At 35.7% G+C, this 19,742-nt stretch overlaps 1 protein-coding gene across 1 annotated transcript in view; it reads right to left on the bottom strand.

Annotated features, from left to right (window-relative positions):
- Positions 1-317: 317 nt before the first annotated feature.
- The window catches only part of LOC120345751 (protein phosphatase EYA2-like), an 84,125-nt gene continuing 64,700 nt past the window's right edge, over positions 318-19,742 (bottom strand). Inside the window, exons 9-16 of the mRNA XM_039415294.2 lie at positions 14,082-14,155; positions 12,492-12,612; positions 11,956-12,104; positions 11,379-11,462; positions 3,944-4,033; positions 3,087-3,415; positions 2,211-2,433; positions 318-1,056 (exon numbers count right to left, since the gene is read on the bottom strand). Of these exons, the coding sequence (XP_039271228.2) occupies positions 976-1,056; positions 2,211-2,433; positions 3,087-3,415; positions 3,944-4,033; positions 11,379-11,462; positions 11,956-12,104; positions 12,492-12,612; positions 14,082-14,155 (1,151 nt within the window). The 3' untranslated portion in view covers positions 318-975. The remainder of the gene's footprint in view (positions 1,057-2,210; positions 2,434-3,086; positions 3,416-3,943; positions 4,034-11,378; positions 11,463-11,955; positions 12,105-12,491; positions 12,613-14,081; positions 14,156-19,742) is intronic.

The following is a 19,742-nucleotide window of genomic DNA, read 5'->3' as shown; positions in this document are numbered from 1 at the left end:
GGCGGAATTTTGTCGCAAAATGTTCAAAAACAGTTTTCAGGCTAAAATTGGCCCATATATGTACGAGAAAATGGAATTAATAACAAAAAAATCACCAAAAAGCATAAAAATAACACTAAAATATGGATTAAAATAATAAATAAAAGTTAAAGACTAATTGTGGCAATTATGGATGATGGCACAAAAAAATATGATAATCCCAGAAATGTAAAAATATCCTAATTTTGCGATTTTTATTCAAATAAAGCAGAATGAGGGATGAGAATGTAGTATTGGGAGGGTAAAAATATGTGAATTTTGTTTTACCCCAACCCATGTTTTCACAAGGAACCAAAATAATTCGCCCTTTCCATATGTAACAACGTCGTACGTTTGAGTATTGCCCTGATGTAAAAATATTGTAGCTATTAAACAGGGTTTCCATAAAGTTCCTTTACAATTTCAATTTTGTTATGATGTCACTTATCAGTATATCTTAACCAGGTTTGTTGTTTTTTAATCAGTAATTGTTTGAGTATTTTCACTTCATAATCTGTGAGAGCCAAAATAATAAATAGTATCGATAAATTTCCTTTGCAACTTTAAAAATTGTTTTATGACTATATGGATACCCTATAGAATAAAATACAATTGAGTCTTCGAGCAACATCTGGTGAGACTCGAAAACCTACTAATTTTAGTTAAGTTGAAAGGAATGGTATAATTAACATAAAATACCAATGTCCAGAGATTTATCCATCAAGAGCGAGTCCGAAAAAACAAGAAAGCGAGAATTTTCTGCGATTTCAGTCATACTGTAATGTACCGTAAAGTGTGATCTATTTCTGTTCATCAAAATCTCATTTCCGGTTTTAAAATTTAGACTCCAAGCACCACTCTGTTTAATATTGTCTAGTAACATCAATCTCCTCGACGGCCCGCAGCCGAGTTTGTCTCGTAACTTCACGACGAGTTCACATATTTTGCATCGTAATTTCACAGATATTCTTGTTCCATTGCATGATGAAGAGCCATAAGATCGGAATGTGTTGAGATTCGCCAGAAAGGCATGTTGTGCTGAAAGAAGGAGAAAGAAATATATATTTGGAGAAAAAACTATAAAAAAGGGTGCTATGAAGATTTAACAATTGTTTTCATCAACTCTGCAAAGAGTGAAACTTGAAAAGGTAGGCTTTAAAACCCCAGTAATTATTTTATCAAATCACTTCGGTGAATAAAGCTTCAAACTATGATTAGATACCAACTCAAAAAGCACCGCTTTTTGGTAATATTTTCAAATAATTTTTTGTGCAACGAAAATGGGTCACAAAAGAAAAAAGGTATTTCGTCTATTTGCTTGTTATGCCTTGTTACTTATTTTATTGATCTTGATCGGTAAGTATGTTCATAGATATTTTTCTGTTTGTCTGTCTGTTAGACACTTTCGTATGTTACGCGATATCTCACGAAAGCGAGGTGAAATCTGCTCCAAATTTTGCATGTGCATTCATCATATCTCGGACCAGGAGCCCATTGATTTTGACAGAATTATGTCGTATAATTAGCGAATTATTATTTAATTAAATATTTATTTTTTTTTAATTAGGGAAGTATTAATTGATTGAATTTTTTTTTTTATCGTTTTTTCGGAAGATCGATAAGTCGGCGGTCTCCGATCGCTATATAATATTTACAGGGTGGTCCAAACCCAGGCCCGCGGGCCACATGTGGCCCGCCGCTTCATTATCTGTGGCCCGCGTCACATTCGGAGAGTAATCGATAAATCGCATTCCGTGTTGTTTCGTAATCAAATTAACCAGAAAAATCTTTTGACATATTGTTACATCACTAATGTCACTGAATTGACTAGTGTTATGGCTATAGCTGAGGCAACTAGCGAAGTTGAATGACGTGCTTGGCAGTCTAAATTGTTAACTGGCTTTCTATCTTTTTGGTCGGGAATATGTGCATCATAGAAAACTAAAAATCGAATGCGGATTCTATTAGTCTGAGATGGCTATGTCTGATAACTATGTGTTTGTACAATAAAAGTGTTTGTTTTGTATTGCACTGTTTACCTATTCTTGGCACTATTGTGGCCCGTGAACAATGAAAAAATAAATTTGTGTCCCGCGGAGCCGACAACCTTGGACCAGCCAGTATTATTACTTCACTATGAGTATCAAACACTATGCAACAAACAACTGCCATACGTCACAATCACTACTTACCACTTTAGCCGCCTGTTCCTCATCGCGTCCATCGCCCACCGCTACATACGTCACATTTCTCCCGAACCTTTGTATAATTCGTTCGAAGCAGCTTTCCTTTCCAATTTTGGTCGCAGAATAGATATTTTCTATGTTAAAGACGCCTCCAAGACCATAAAGCATTAATTTAGCGAGGGCTGGTACCAGTTGTGTTGTTGTAGCAAGAACGTTTATGCAGTTCGGTCTGAAGAAAAAATTGACATGTTGAAATAGTCACAAGAGGACATTTTTACGTCAGGAAAGTGATTAGTATCACTTTTATCCCGGGAGAGTGAAAAGACGATAAAACGGCTTAATCATATGGCGAACCACGGCCTCTCGTCTGATTACAAGTAGGGCTGTGCAGTTCGAATCGAATATTAAATTATTCGAATCGGTTCCGAGCAAAATTTCGAATCGCCGCCTTCTTTTTCCACCAAAGGTCGATCTAAATTTCTCGTTTATTCTCTATTGAAGCCATATTTTTTCAACGCATTCCTGACATATGACGCTTTTCTGTAGTGATTTCTTGATGAAAACGTGTTTTTCATTGTGTGTGAACGCTCAGCAATCTGCATGAGTGATGTACTCTATGTTTTCAGTAATTTATGTGTCTGGAGGATCTAATACAATGAAAAAGTTACATACAATTTTATATCTCCAAAGTATTCAAGAATCTATTCAATTCGAAAATTATTGGACTAATTACAAGCCCACGTCGGGCGTGGGATTTTCTATCCAGTTATTTGTTTCAGAAGCACAGGCTTGATTGTGGATCTTAACTGATGAATACATTTTTTATACAATAAATACCACAATATCTAATTCCAGTACTTCATTTAAAAATAACTATGTTACCTTTGATTAATTATGTTTAATGACTTCATTGCCAGAGTGAGCCATGAATCCGTGACTGTTTCAAGATCTTGTCTTATTTGGAGCCATGTTTCTCTGTCGTGAGGTGCCAGTAGAGAGCCGACATTGTTAGCATATCTTTCATAAATCTCCTTGATGCGTCTGTAACGAAAAGCAAGCTTGCGCATCCAATCGACTCCACCTCGAACTCCACCGGCCACACAAACGCCGCCAGATGTCGCTCTGAAGCCGTCTGTACCGAAATTATAATTTGTGAGATCTTGACCGTTGTCGTCAGAAGAGATGTCATCAATGTGGACTTGGTCGCATTCCTATTTGAAAAAAAAAAAATGATGAAATTATCTTGAAATATAGGCGTTATCAAATCGATATTTCTGGTCGTGTAACTCGAATGAAATCATATTCTATTTCTATATATTAGCAAATACTTATTGAAGTTCAGTTGGGAAAACAGGGTGTCACGTAGTACGCTCCCACAAGTACTTCTATGGGCGTAGCATAATGATTTTTGCGTATAACATTCCTAACCCCCACCTGACTACGTTGTCCAAAAATTACGTCACTACGACGTTACAATCACGTCATAGAGCTTGCCAAAGTATAGCTACGATTGTCCGATTTCGAATGCTCGTCTGTGCGTTTTAGACGTCTGTACGTTTTGTGTTCGCGGGCCTTATTACGTCACTCTGACGTAATTTTTGGATGGTGTAGTCAGGTGGGGGTTAGGAACGACATATGCTAAATTGTTAAGCCAGGCCAACTGGAAGTATTTGTGGGCGTGTACTTCGATAGACCCGAAAAATCGAATAGTGAAATCATCTAGTAAATAAATAATCTACCTCTAAGTCATTGAAAAACAAATGAGTATCGGCTAAATTGAATATCAATTCTTCCATACGAAGACCAAGACTGCAGGAGAGAGTCGCGTCCTGGAAAAATAATAAAATAATGTATTGTTATTCCTGCGAACCTTAGGTATTCACTACGGTTAAACAAGGGGTTTCCCAAACCCATGACGTCATATCATAACGTCATAGAAATCCTAAGTCAAATGGCCTGACTTAGAATGGAAAATGAAATTCACAGCTGCAGCAACGACACGTTGCCAACGATATATGTCCGGTATAACTTGGAATCAGTGCATCAGTAATACAGGACGACCCAGAAACCAACCCATATATTTTCAATTTACTTCTACTGAGATGAGGAAAATTTATTTAGCACTCGAATTTGTGTTTGTGTATAATTGTACCCAAAAGTTCCAGTAATTTATGGCCGTTTTGGATAAAAGTTATGTTCTATTTAGGGTGCTCCAGAAGTATGCGCACCAAGATGTCGCACAACCTAAATCATAACCAGTATACACCTACTATGTTGAGGTTGTGCGCCATCTTGGTGCGCATACTTCTGGAGGTCCCTATTTAGAATATGTCCCAGTGACCTGGGTTTTATTTTTGATCTCCTCGTAGCTTGTGAGTTAAATATGCGTTAATACAATAATAGTGCGTTTATGCGTCATCCTAATACGGTACCCCACTCAATAAATTCGCGCCAGTGCGCGACATTACAAAAATTGTCAGAATAACAAGCGTTATTATTCCCACACGCCCGAGGGCAGCACAATATTTTCCGTGTGGAAATTTGAGCCCCCGGAAAAGGATTGAATTTCACATAATGCGCATATTTTACTTTGTGGTCGCAGAATAATTGAAAACGATTTATTTAGAATGACAAGGCCGATTTTCTCGGCTAAATCGCTGTGTGAAATTTTGATTGCCTGATAGATTAAGTTTACGAAAATTAATGGCACAAAATTAAAGATTTTTATAAAGAAGGTGTGTTTGAAAATGCTGTTTTTGCTAAACTTCGACTTAAAATCATGGCACTTATGAGTAAAATAGCGATAGTATTGTTCGCACACCTCTTCTCGTAAGAAGTCTCCAAATTACCCAGCATATATTACACTGGATATAAAATGTTGGAAAGCTCACAAACTCCCCGCGTATGGACCATCATATTAGAATCATTCAAATGTGAATGTATATATGTGAGAAGAAGTAACGATAATGGAAGTTCAAAAGATTCGAAATACATGGATCATTAATTTAAATAATTTCGAATAGAGAAATTTTAATCCTACACGCATCCGATATATTCAAGCCTTCTCCGCGCAAAAGTTGAGTATCACCTCCAAATAATCTTTCTATATAAATACCGTAATAGTAATTTGTAACAGCGACTGCTAGCTTGAAGCCTTGGTCATAGCGAATGTGTGTGAAAACACAATAAAAAATATTATACAATACGATAATCGAATTTCATTGGTATTGGAGAACCCCTTCCGCATACGTGGAGTTGGGTGTCGCTACTAGAGGGTCACGACCTTGTCACTTCCCGCAATTAAAATCAATTATTCAGTATTTTTCGATTTGGAAGGACAAGTCAGATTTTTCTGTCAAAATTTATTCCGTCAATATTTTTTCTGCTCGAAAAAAAGTCAGAAAGATTGAAATATTTAATCAGACTATCCAACAACATTGAAACTAGACAGCGAACCTTAATGCACAATAATATAAGCTTATTTCATATGAACGATTTCTGTTACATTGGCATATAAGATATATATATGTTGATATTTTTTTTTGTCTCGAGCCTTGTTTGAAGAGAGTGTGCGAAACACATCACGAAAAAAAACTTTTATCGAATACGAAATTCTAAGAATCTGAGCGAACACAAATATTTCATTGTTCCTATCTGATCTAATATCCATTCGTTATTTATTTTAAAAAGTATAACAAGAAAAATTTTGTAGTAGGCTATTCCTATATTTTCAAATGAAAGTTTTGAATTTTCATATCTGAAGAAGTGAATTATGACGACATTTAAATATATGTTCGCTATTGTTCATATTTCTTCGCGCGTGATTATTTTAAGTGTATATGGTGGTATTTTTAATATTATAGGCTCACAAATAAAAGGAAATGAGGCGACATTTCAATTCAAATACAATTTTATCTTGAGTGATTGATTTTTTGTTTTAGCGTAATGTACAGAGTGTTCATAGGGTCGTCAAATTTTTAAATTGCAAATGGAATTTATGGATACCATATATAGATTGTTGGGCCCTACAGGTGTATTTACATGAAGGTAAATAAACTTGTTTAACACCGATTCGAATAAAACAAAACCTGGTTAATATATATTGAGAACTTACTTCATGACAAAATTCAAATTTTAACGAAACTTTATGAGAACTGTATATTGTTAACACGGACTATATAATTGACTTTAATAAACCTTTTCTAAAATGTGCTGTCACCTCAAATCTATTACATTTTAAAATAAATTCTCACACAAGCGGAAGGAAAATTTTGATTTATTTTCCCGAAAATTAAAAATCAATTTGACGACGCTTGATTTAAAATTCATCATTAAGTGCATTATGATGCAACAACCGTGAAAATTGTCAGCTGGTAACTGGAGTAAGATGACTTTATGACATCACAGTCAGGTCGAGTTTAATATCAAATTACTACGTTTGTTGCCTCATAATTAAAAGTTTTGGCGCCATGGAAACGAGGAAATACCATTGTTAATTCATTAACAAACAATGGACTGGATTGTGAGGCAATTGAGAAAAATGATTTTTTGCTGGGAAAAATATATCTTCATCAACCGGCATTCAACAACTGGCGTCCTATTTACATAAAGTGAAAATTTAAATCGTTTAAATTTAATGAAGATTAACCTAAAAAAGCAAGTGAAACGAGATAACGTCAAAATTTCGAATATAAATTTCGAGTGAAGGATATACTTAAAATTGTTCATTAAATAGGTAAAACAAATTGATGTGCTTCACGCAACTAAAGGTGGATATAAATGTGCATTAAATGAGATAAAAACATTTTTAAAATAAAACAAACTTGAGAGTTGAAATATATGGATAACTGACTTCCTAACAAAATTGAAATTGTAACAGGACTTTTTAACACCCTGTATATATAACGCTTGTGAACTACATGACAGCAGTTTCGCCTAAACCGACAAGAGAAGTCAATAGATAGGCCTTGCTTGGTCATCTGAGATTGAGCCATATTGTCGCCATTTCTTTATGAGGGAACAAATAAAAAAAATTCTTACTCTCATAACGAAACAAAAATGGTTGATGACAATTTCTTAAAGATGATTGTTTCGTAACAGACGGAAATCAAAACATGTTTGACAGCTTTTACGGCGATTTCACTTCAAGTTTTCGTCATGGGACATTTGCAAAATATAAACACTAAACGATTTTTTAAACGAAACTTATTTTTTTGTATTTTGTCATTTTGTGAGGGCGTTTAACAATAAAAAATAAGAGAAATTGAAGAATCACGTTAAATATTTATGATAAATTCTTTCTAAAATCGGAATTGAAAGTGTGTGTACCAGCTTAGGTCAGAATTTTGTTTCGATTTTCATTCTTTCAATTCTATTACGAGCTCGGGGACTTTCTGTGTTGGCCAAGCGAATAGGTTTCAGTCCTTTTACACAACTTGATGTAAATTAGGCGAACAAAATTAGTTACCGCCATATTGGTACAGACACTTCTGGAGCGCCGCTAAAAGTGCCCTGTATGAATTGAATGGACAACAACGTTGTAGCAAGAGAAATATTACATGCCAAAATATTCCCCCAATTTTTGAGAAGAATTGTTCAAAGCTGAAATATCCAAAACCTATAAATATTCCTTATGTGAAATACATACGAAAACTTCATCTGGTTTTCAGATATAATCCTATATAAGACGAGTCTAATAATATTATTTTGACGTTCTCAAAATACCGGTTCGTCGGATCGCAGGAAAGCGACGCTAAATGCTCCAAGGTCGAAAAGGTTGAGTTACTAAACATTATAAACATTTTCAAATTCTTGCTATTTTTAGTCCGTTGTCAACGGTTAGCACATTGGTTACTAACTTTTTCGGTAAATTCCTCCATTCGCCTAATTTATTACTCTTTATTATTTCGTCACTCAGCACAAAAAGTACTTTAAAGCGTTGTACGTTTGTCATCTCCCACCCCTTTTTGTGTGCTCCTTCCTTATTTCAGTCTCAATTTTAATTTAGTCTGAACTTATATATGTTATCAAATATTTTTCAACGCTTCTACTAAGACTCGGAACAAAGCTCTTCCAAGCAGCCACGTCGACGTATTTACGTAAATTTACGAGATCAAACATCAAAACAAAGAATGCTGCAAGCGGTGAAGGAAGTTGTAGAAAATGGAAAGACCATCAGGCAAGCCAGCAAAAAATTCGGTATTTCGCATGTGACTCTCACCAGATATGTTAAAAAGAACTAAGTGAAGTCTGATGTTGGACACGTGGGCTACAAAAAAGCAGACTTGTTTCACCGCAGAAGAGAATTAGTAAAGTATGCAATCAGAGCAGCCATGTTGTTGTTCGGTCTTATTGAAAACACATCCATTTTAAAATCAATAACTTCAAATTTCACTTGAAAACAGAATAAATTAAACATTTACTATGCAATGAAAGTTACTTTTTCTTTCTTTATAACAGTAAGTTCCTAGTTCATTAGCAATGACCTTTCGTTGTTTCTGAGCGAGACTGCCCACGTTGAAACGAAATGTTACGGTCATTAACGTGTTTTAGGATTAGTTTGAGGATTTGAAAAGTAAATAAAATTAAATTGCCTGGAAAGGTAAACTGGAAAATGTAGAAATTTTTGGGATGTTATCTATATGCGTCTATGAGATCCGTCTAAGTATGGTTTAAAATAAGATCAAAGCAAGTACATAAGATCTTTCTATCATTTCTACTTGATAAGGATCATACCGAATGAAAATCTCTGAACTAACAGATACTAATGGGCCGGAACTACAATATTTTAGTTAGAAGAAAGAAGTCATACCAAGATCACAAGCCCTGTCTGCGAGGTGTTTTTCTATGTTGTTGTGTGTTAAGGTGTTTTCATGGAGCATTTTTTCACTACCAATACTCGTCTGTAAAAGTATCCATCGGTACGCGAGGAACTTCTATTTTTGTTAGAATCAGAATCTTTCGGTTCGGAATTACCCATTTATTATTTTTCGCCTGTGTTGAACATTTAGTTTTAAATAACCGATAAACATTGCCAAACAACGAACACAAACAACGAAGCCTGTAACCGCTACGCCATCTAATCAAAAAGTTGGATTTGATATCGTTGTAAATTAAATCGTCAGCTAACGACGAGGTTTTAGGCAAATTTGATCAAACCGACAACGGAGACGATTTCATCCTAAAATAATTTTTCCATCGAAGATCGACTCATTTTGAAAATTCGTTTTAACATCTCTTATCGCTTTGTTAAATAATAATTACGTAACAAGGTTTTTCAGAAAGTTAGAGGAATCGTTTCACTCTTACAGTCTTGTTCAATCCTATATCGATAAAATTTTGAATTTCGTCAAACACTATGTCGCTCTAAAAACTCTGGTCGCATTGGGTTGATTAAAGAGGTTTTAAGTGTTGATAATCCACGAAAAACAAACTTATTTTACGAAATGACGGTTAATGAGGCGTCACTACTCAAATAAGTTAACCGAATCCAGGAATTTTGATTGTTTGGGAACACAAACTCGGGGACAAGAAAATATTTTATATTATTAAAATAATTCACGGCCTGGTGTCGAATTTGAGCGCTTCAGAAGTATGTGTACCAATACTAGGTAACTAATTTTGTTCGCCATTTTACATCAAGTTGTGTGAAGGGAACGGAATCTGTTGGCATGGGGGTATATTCACTTGGCTAACACAGACAGTCCCCGAACTTGTAATAGAACTAAAATAAGGAAAATAGGAATAAAATTATGGCTTAACCCTGACCTGATACACACTACGGGAGTACCAAAAACTAGTATTAACAAGCTAATTACCACCTGCTGTAGCTAACAAAAAGCGCAACGTTTCGTAAGACGTTACGGTAGGCAAAGCTAAGTAGCCGAATCGTAGAGGTAGCTTGACCTTAACGCGATTTAAGCTCTTTACGTTCTGCAAAAACAAAGATACTATGCCATTAATCTACGCTCTGCACAGGGGGTGTGGGAAAATTCCACCCCGTTTGAAAAATGGGGCATTTTCTTTCACCCGTGTCAAACTACCGGAATTAGACAATGTTCTGATTTATAATCTATCGTTCATGGGGTGTAGATAGGGGCGTTAAATAGGCGTGGCCCATCTATGAGACATTTTAAACGAAAGTGATTTTGTACCAGGTTCTGTAACAATGTCACTTTCCCATGGCGTTTTGTGTGCTTTGGCAAATTTGGTTAAAAATAGTAAAGAATTACAAGTCTTATTTTTCATTAGGACAACGTTTTATACTCGTTTTACCCTTCAGAATAAAACGTGTTATACTTGATAAATCTAACCAAGGCTTCAGACTTTTTTTTTCTATTTTTTTTACAAATATTTTTCACCAAATATTTTCACTTTGAATGGCATCCGTTAGGCAGCCATGGATGCAGCAGGCTAAGCACAAATAGGGATGAATGCATGGATTCCAATTTAAACGGCCTCCTCCACATACATCTATTTGTCCATCACAAAAACAGCTGGTGTGATTTTTAAGTCGCACAAGTGTTACAATTCACGGTATTCAATTCGGCTCCATTACATCTGAACCCACGACAATTGCATCTGTATACTATTGCACCTATGGAAATTTTTTTGTTCTACGGATATTTGAACCCAGACTAACCCTAACCCATGGGTTTTAGCACCCGCATATAGACTGAACCCGCGGATATACACGTTCAAATGTACATGGTTCAAATGTACGTGGGTTCAAATGTACGGTCACCATTCAATTTGTTTTGGACCGCCAACCTCCATCAATAAATAGCAGTACAAGTCTTAATACAACAATAACAAGTCGGGTGTCGCTGCTCGATAACCGTTCCTGGTTCCCCGCGACTTCCCTTTCCCAGTAAAAATGTGTTTTCAGTTTTGGATTTTGTTAATTTCGTATGTTATTTTTTACTGAATGGGAAAAAATAAACTTGACTATGAATATATTATTAAACCAACAAAAAAGAAGATATATTAGGCTCCTATGTAGACGGCAGGTTAAGGATAAATAGGCATGAATGCATCCCAATTGCCATTTCAATGTCATAGCACAGCTGCACATGCACTACAAATCCACAATTCATAATTATTCAAATCGTTTTGGCCTGATACGTCTATCAATAAAGAAGAAGCCTCATTAAATCAATCATAAAAGTATTTTACCTTATTATATCTGTGAGCGAATGATGAAGTCAGCAATGAATGAAATATAATGATGGTTTCGTCAAGATCCCAGACGAAGACACGCTGAAAGTGAAAAAAAAATAATAATAATGACGCAACAATTGAGAAATGGTTTCTGTAAGTCAATAGTTTCTGCAATGCCATTGATGCTAATCAGTGGTTTTCAAACTTTTTGAGCCACGCCCCCTTTTTAGATTTTAGTCTCGTGCCCCACCTCAAAAATAACTAGCTAACAATAAGCTACAAATAACAGATAGTAAGACGGAATTATTTTTTATACAAAAAACACGTTGAAAATACGTGAATGAAACGTAAATATCCAAAATAAAGAAATGTGAATATTTAAATTACGGCGGGCAAGATCAAATCTGACGAATATTTTAATTTTTAATAGCTTCACGCACTCTCAAAAAATTGATTTCCTGAATATACCCCCTGTCCATAGGCTTCAGTCTCTTTACACAACTTGATGTAAAGTAGGCGAACAAAATTAGTTACCTCCATATTGGTACACAATACACATACTTCTGGGGCGCCAAAAAAAGACTTTACAAACCTCTAGTTGCGTATCGGGTGTGGGTGACGATGAATTCGCTCGATTTGATGATTTACTTGACTTGGGTCGATTTTTATTTCCGCTTCCGGATTTCCTTCTGTCGAGGTCATCAACTGTGTATTTTAGGCTTTCTGACGTAACAACGTGTTCTGTGGAAAATTATTTGGATGGTTAGAATTATTTTGTATGGTAAGAAATGCATTTATAATGGCTCTTATCACAAGATGTGGGTTTCTTGAGCTTTCAGTACCCCAGGAGAGCGCGGAGCGGTTTAGAAACGGATATAGTCAAATGAGTAGAAAATTCAAAACAGTAAATATATATTCTTGGTCGGATTAATTAGTCGATTTCCAGTTTCAGTAATAAAGTTTACACGATTACACCATTTTGAAACATATTCATAATGAAATGAAACTGAATTCTATCCGAAAAAATAATTTCTATGAACACTGTATTTATGCGCGTAGGACTATGTTCAATCTAACTGAAAGATGGGAAACATAATTAACTGCCGTAATTTCTCCTATCTATCTTACCCGGTGGCGGTTCCTGTAGTTGGTATGTCATGGGAGATGATATAACCGCACTCGCGGGATTTGTGGGATAGTATCCTCCCTGTGCGTTGTAGTAAGGTGCGTAGCCTGCACCGTAGCTTTCCTGAGTAAAAGAAGTTGGATGTAAGAAAAAGGGAAATACTCAGTGAAAGAAATAGTTAGGTGGGCAAGTCTGATCCGTCCGGACTTCTATTTGACTGTTATCTCATCAACTTTTTGACAATGTCAACCTTTCCTCATACTAATTTATTCAACAATAAAGATCTTCTGGACAATCGTTTCGGACTGTGGAAAGAAACTATCATATAAAAATACGTCAAAAATAAAATAAAGTGCTCACACAACCATCTATCCTAATCAATCAAGACGCGCACATCACGGATTGTATAATTGGTGCTGTAGTCGTTATAGTCCGCACGAACTGATGATTTGAAACAAAAAGGTAAATTAGCAAAAGGCGCTTGAACTTACATTAGATTTGATGGGTTCCATTACATTTGAACCCACGACAATTGCACCTGCATACATACTATTGTACCTATGGAAATTTGTACCTGCGAATATTTGAACCCGTACTAACCCTAACCCATGGGTTTTAGCACCCACATATAGATTGGACCCTCGGATATACGGGTGCAAATGTATGGGTTCAAATGTATGTGGGTTAAAATGTGCTGTCACCGATTCGATGCATAGTCAGTTCTGGGTTAGAATGAATATAAACGTTTGTGCAGTTTTAAGTAAGCATTTAAGAGTCAGATTAGTGAAGTGGTTCGAGATTTTTTTGAAAAAAAAAAAAAAAAACATTAAACCCCATACGAGATTGGTTTTTTCTCGAGGTTTTATTTCGAATATATTCATAGGATGTTAATTCAGAGACGATTCTCAAATTCTGTACCATTTTGTATGCGTGTATCAATCACAGCGCGAGTAACGCTATGAGAGAGTCTCAACAATGGCGGCAAGTTCTTAGACGATATAAACTTCAAAGTATGTTTGAGACAAACCATAAACAAGTATTTAAATTGAAACGACATAAGTTTTGTGTGTTGTCCGTAACGGGTCATTTAATGCGCGGATAAACATAATAACGAAGCGTTTTGCTAACAAGTTCAGTACGTTCATTGAAGTAATAGTGTCAATAGCTTCAAAATAGACCCTGTATTGGCTGCCTATACACGGGGAAACTCGTTTCCAAATATTGAGACAATTTGGGGTCATTTATAGCGGGGAATAAGCGTAACAAAACGGTCTGACATGCAAGTTCAGTACGTTCGTTGAAGTTATGATGTCACAACGAAGGTTTAAAATAGCGTATTCACCGTATTGTATTGCCTCCCAATATACAAGGGTGTCCAAATAATTTTGCCCACTTTTATAATCTTAGAGTGGTAATAATTTTAATTAAATTTAATTATATGCTAAATGAGTACTTTGATTGGTTTCATTGGGAAAAGGATTTTTGATAATGATAGCAAGCCAGGAAAAGTCCGTTTTTTAGTAAAAGAGTGCAAAAATGTGTAAAGACACGGTTTTCAATACAGTTATTAGTAATGTTAAAAAGAAACGCACCTGTGCATTAGGATTCATGTTATGAGCATTTGGAAGTTGTGCGTGAGCTCCATATCCATAACCTCCGCTTGTACCTGGAATAGAAAAGTAAAGTAAAAAACATAAATTGAAGGTTTTGCAGCAAAATAGACCCTTAGTCTAATACCAATGTTTGAGTATAGCTGAATAGCAAATAAAAACACGAATATAAAAAATGAATAATTTTGACTCAAGAGACTCCATAGAATGATGGCATTTAAACTTCATACATGTACCTCCTGATCAACGCTTCCGAACAAAAAAGGATTACCTCCGGAAAAATTTTAAAATGTTTTTGGGAAGAAATAAACTTTGCATTTGAGTGTAGTTACTAGTTACCGATAGGTTACCTCTTAAACATATTTATTACATATTATAAACTGTCCTAACTGTACAAAAGTCAGCGCACGTAACTCAAAACACAAACAAGGCTTTTATGCATAGTGAGCCAGCAACGAAGAGACCTTAAAAGGGCACACGAAACAAAAAAGGTTTTAAACAATCAGAAAACTAATGTGAAACGTAAAATACAGTCGACAGTAATAAATTAAAAAAACAGCCACGAGACAAAGATAAAGTATCAGCCTTAAAAACGACTTCATCCTAATTAATCAACAACCAAACTTCAAAGACATTCACGAGTAAAAAAAAATACTAATTGGACAATTGCTTTTAGCAGTTTCACGAGTGTGTTTGGCTGTTTATTCAAAATTGGTTAAAAGTTTTGAAAAAACAGGTACATAAGATGCGTATTGGATGGCTGTAATTGTCCTTTTAACATACCAAGGCAATTACTAAACACTAAAACGAAAAGTGACGCTTTCTCATTTGAGTTTAAATGGAAAGTAGAAAAGATAATAATAAATTAGAGAAGTCTATGGTATAATAACTGGATGTTGATAAATTGCACATGCAATTCGGTGTCGGGTATACCTTAATTCTAATAGTTTTAATTTTATCCCAAACAGTCTATTAAGCTTTTTCAGTCTCTTGTCTTGTTAAGCCATAATATGAAAAATTGTTACATCATAATATGAAATTGTGACACCATAACTCTTTTTTCGCAAGTCAATGCATATGAAACGAATAAATCGCAACGTACTTAAAATGATAAAGCGGCGAAAGACCATCATAAGTCGTGTTATAAGCTTCACTATTTCAGAGATAAATATGATAATCCTAACCTAGTTTAAAATCATTTATCTAATACACTAGTAACACTACTAATAAATACGCTACCGAATTGATAGCATACTTTTAAGTTCTAGTCCAATTGAAGCGAATTATCCTAAGTTGTGAACGTAAACATTGCATTTATCATGAGTAATTACTTCAATGCTATGCCCAATTTTCCAATCAGCACGGGTGATAGAAATAGATGGCGTATAACCACAAAAACTGTTTTGTTTGTTGTTCAGTCTCTCGCATGAAATGAAATATTTAACAAAAAAAAGCCTTCGATGGCTAGCCTAACAGATGTTGGTTTGGATATAAAGCAGTTTTGGGCGACGCCTTAGTCCAACGCAGAGGCCATCAAAGAAAGTGAAACTTGAATAGTAAAATGGAAAATATTCGTTTGGAATTTTAAATTTAATCACGTGATGAATTTGCTGCTCCCCCTCCCTAACTTCGGAAATGTGAAAAGAATTTGTATCATACATAGCGATTTTTCGTATATCTTGAAACGATTTGAAGACTTTCAAAAATCATGAAAAACCACTTTATCCCCGCGTTATCCCCCCCCCCTCCCCTTGAAAATTAGAATTCCTGTTCTAATCTATTCTAAGTCATATGGAAATTTCGAAATAGTAAATATATGAGACATTAATTAATCTGTAATGATATGGTAACGGTATGCAGGTACATTGTATCTATACACTAACTAAGCCCACACGATATGTATCGAAACCACTTACGCTGATGAAACATAAATATCGCCTATGTGTGTGTTTATGTTTACTTGTCTCCTAATTATATAGATATATAGATTAGATACTATGGCAATATTACTATGGTAGAGAAGAGATGTGTGTATAGTATACACCTGGCATGGGTAAATTATTGGTGATTCAATTTGGCCCGCCTGATGCTGCAACAACCAACCAGTTTTTTACGCCACACTCACATAACTCGCCAGTCTATGTGGGCAAAATCTTTGGCCTCTGGTTCAAAAACATTGCTCACCCCTGCTATACATTATACTGTACTAAAACAGGGAAGTGCTGCCCGCATTTGTATAAATATTAAATATTGACCGAATCAAAGAATAAAATACAGACAGTCTGAAAAAGTTAATCACTTGTATATATACGGCTGGGCTAGCAGGCAACACGATGTTGGTTACCCGAATTATTAAATTTCGTAATTACCGGTACTTCAACTAAAATGAAGAAAGTTTATTCAACACTTGAACTGCTGTTCGTGTATGATTGTACACAAAAGTTTAGTAATCTAGCACGTCCTCACAAATGTTATGTTTTTTCTAGAACAGGGAGGGCAAGGTTTTTAGACCAGGGGTCAAAGATTTTGCCCGCCTATACTGGCGGGCCATGTAAGTAGGACGTTAATAGTTACATCAGGGTGGTCCAAGGTTGTCGGCTCCGCGGGCCACAAATTTTTTTTTTCATTGTTCGCGGGCCACAATAGTGCCAAGAATAGGTAAACAGTGCAATACAAAACAAACACTTTTATTGTGCATACACATAGTTATCAGACATAGCCACCCCAGACTAATAGAATCCGCATACGATTTTTAGTTTTCCATGATGCCCATATTGTTATATAGGCATCATATATCCCCGACCGAAAAGATAGAAAGCCAGATAATAATTTAGACTGCCAAGCACATCATTCGACTTCGCCATTTGCCTCAGCTAGCCATAACACTAGTCAATTCAGTGATATTAATGATGCAACAATATGTCAAAAGATTTTTCTGATTAATTTGATTACGAAACAACACGAAATGCGATTTATTGATTACTCTCCGAATGTGACGCGGGCCACAGTTAATGAAGCGGCGGGCCACATGTGGCTCGCGGGTCTGGACCACCCTGAGTTACATGGTATGTACAATATTTACAGCGTTACAAAAGCAAAAGTAAAAAACGATAAGCCTTGTGACAAGAATACCGTAAATTTAGTTCCAATCTCAACAAACAAACAACAATTTTTTAGCTAAAACATCAAAATTTGGTTATAGGATGGTTGTGTCAGCATCAGGCGGGCCAGATTGAATCACCCAACGGGCCGGATTTGGCCCGCGATCCGTAGTTGCCCATGCCAGCTTTAGAATATGCTTCAAATATTCTGCGTTCTGTGTTATTGAGTCACACTGTATATACATACATACTATATATATACAAACGAAGCGAGCTTGAAAAAATATGTAATATATATCATACGAAAAGAACATAAACATGTGTAGGCTAACCACCATCGTCATTATGATATATATATAAATATACAAATGCGTGCACGCCCACACACGCATCGCGTGTTTGGCGAAAAATTAAGAAATGTGTATATTTAGAAATGGTAGACTGAATAAAATGATTGTTGCGCAAAGCAACATGGTACTTTGATTTTGACACGGACCATTTTTCTTATTAAACATACATAAACACAATTAAATACTCCGTTCTAGATCACGCTCGGGTAGAAATAATCTAAATAAGCGAGTAAGAATTGGAATACGTGATGGTTGGAAGTTAATTTAAATTTAGGGCGAATGGGAATACCTTTTTGGGAATATACAGGGCACGGGCACAGCCAGGTTCTTGAAATGTAAAAAAAAATTGTATCAATCATAGAAATTTTTAATAACTTGAAACGCTTTTTAGGCCATATAGAAAAAGACTCTTGAAACCCCCGCGTGTTTTTCGGCTGGACCTGCTAGCTGTCACGATCTAATTTGGCATTTAGAAACTTAAGAAATTAGGCCATCCACGCCTTTTATCTAAAAGTCTAATTTTCAATCTTAATTAATCCGACTGTAGAAAAATTCACCAGTCGATTAACAAACTTAAAGCTGTATCACCTAAGCGAAGTTGTAAAACAAAACAAAAATAGGACAAGAATTGGGGTCGAGGCAAACTCATCTGAGATCTTTAAATTTAGATGCCAAGTCAAGTCAAACAAGCTAATTTTTATCTAAAAATCGGATTTTCAAACCTAATGAATTCGACTTCAGAAAAGTCAGCACCAAAGCGAAGTTGTAAACAAAGCAAAAACAAGATAGGGATCGGGGTCGAGGCCGAACCATACAAGGGCTTTAAATTGAGATGTCAATATAGTTGAGTCCAACAAGCTAACTTTTACCTAAAAATCGGTTTTTCAAACCTAATGGATTCGACTATAGAAAAATCGGTACTTCCGTAGTGTACGCACCAGGTTACGGTTAGGGCCATACGAGTTCGGGGACTGTCTGTGTTAGCCGAGTGAATATACCCCCTGCCCATAGGTTTCAGTCACTTTACACAACTTGATGTAAAGTAGGCGAACAAAATTAATTACCTCCATTAATTGGTACACACACTTCTGGAGCGCCGAAAAATCAGCATACACCTAACAAACTTAAAGCTGTAGTTACAAAGCAAAGTTGTAAAACGAACAAAAACAGAACCGACCTAGCACCACCTCGTTAGCCTTAATCCCAGTAATTTATATGAGGTCTATCAGCCATCTGGAAACTGTTTATATACTAAGTCAAAGGTCTTGCGCTAAATCGTCGTCTTTGTGTGTAAGAATTGCTCTATTAAAGCCAGGATATATGAAAAAGTTGTGAATTTTCCTCCATTTTATGGTATGTAATGGTGAACTTGAATCAATCCATTTCAGACACAAAGGCTAGTATAAAGCTCGATTGAACATCAAAAAACATTATAAAAATGGTTCACGTATTATATCCTATCTCTAACTTGAATGCCGAGACGAAAATTTGTATGATACAATAATAGCGGGTAACTTATTACCAATTTTTATTACAAAAACGTTGACTTAGGCATCAATTTGGGGCAAATTTTGCGCTATTTTGTGGTGTGTTTTCGTCTTATTTTAGGATAAATATTAGGATAAACGGTTTGGCATTTCGCCCCGCAACACATTAATGTTTTTTCTCCGTATTGTGATCGTCGTGTGCGCTATTTATTCAGGATTACCCAGGAAGCTACAGCTTTAGCTCCAAAACTATTCACTATCGGAGAGCTTCGTAAGATCGAAATATGTGCAAAACTAGTAAAAGCTTACTGAAACGTTCCAAAAGCTACAAAAACCTATCAGAAAGCTAAATATTTAGCTTTTTAAACCTTTTTAAATTGCGCAAAAGCTATTGTGCGATTTGCGCATAACACTAGCTAATGATTCTTTGGAGAATGAACAAAATAAAGAAAACTGCCACTGACAGTTGGCACTGCCCTAGTCCCTAAGTGAATGTATGTCACATATGAAAATAATAGTTTTCGAACGAGATGGGGAGAGCCCGGGATAAACCGGTGTGAAATTCTAGTATCGTCTCTGATACATTGTATATAAGGGAATACTCCTGCCTTAGGTAAAGTTTCAATGTTGTGATATACGAGCAGCACTAAGAAATTTCGGTTCGAATTGCAACACGGTAACCAGAGTAGCTCAAACATATGTTTA

The sequence above is a fragment of the Styela clava genome, chromosome 8 (genome assembly GCF_964204865.1).
Source record: "Styela clava chromosome 8, kaStyClav1.hap1.2, whole genome shotgun sequence".
Taxonomy (NCBI): domain Eukaryota; kingdom Metazoa; phylum Chordata; class Ascidiacea; order Stolidobranchia; family Styelidae; genus Styela; species Styela clava.
The sequence above is the reverse complement of the archived record's forward strand: the minus strand, read 5'-3'. Positions and strand labels throughout refer to the sequence as shown.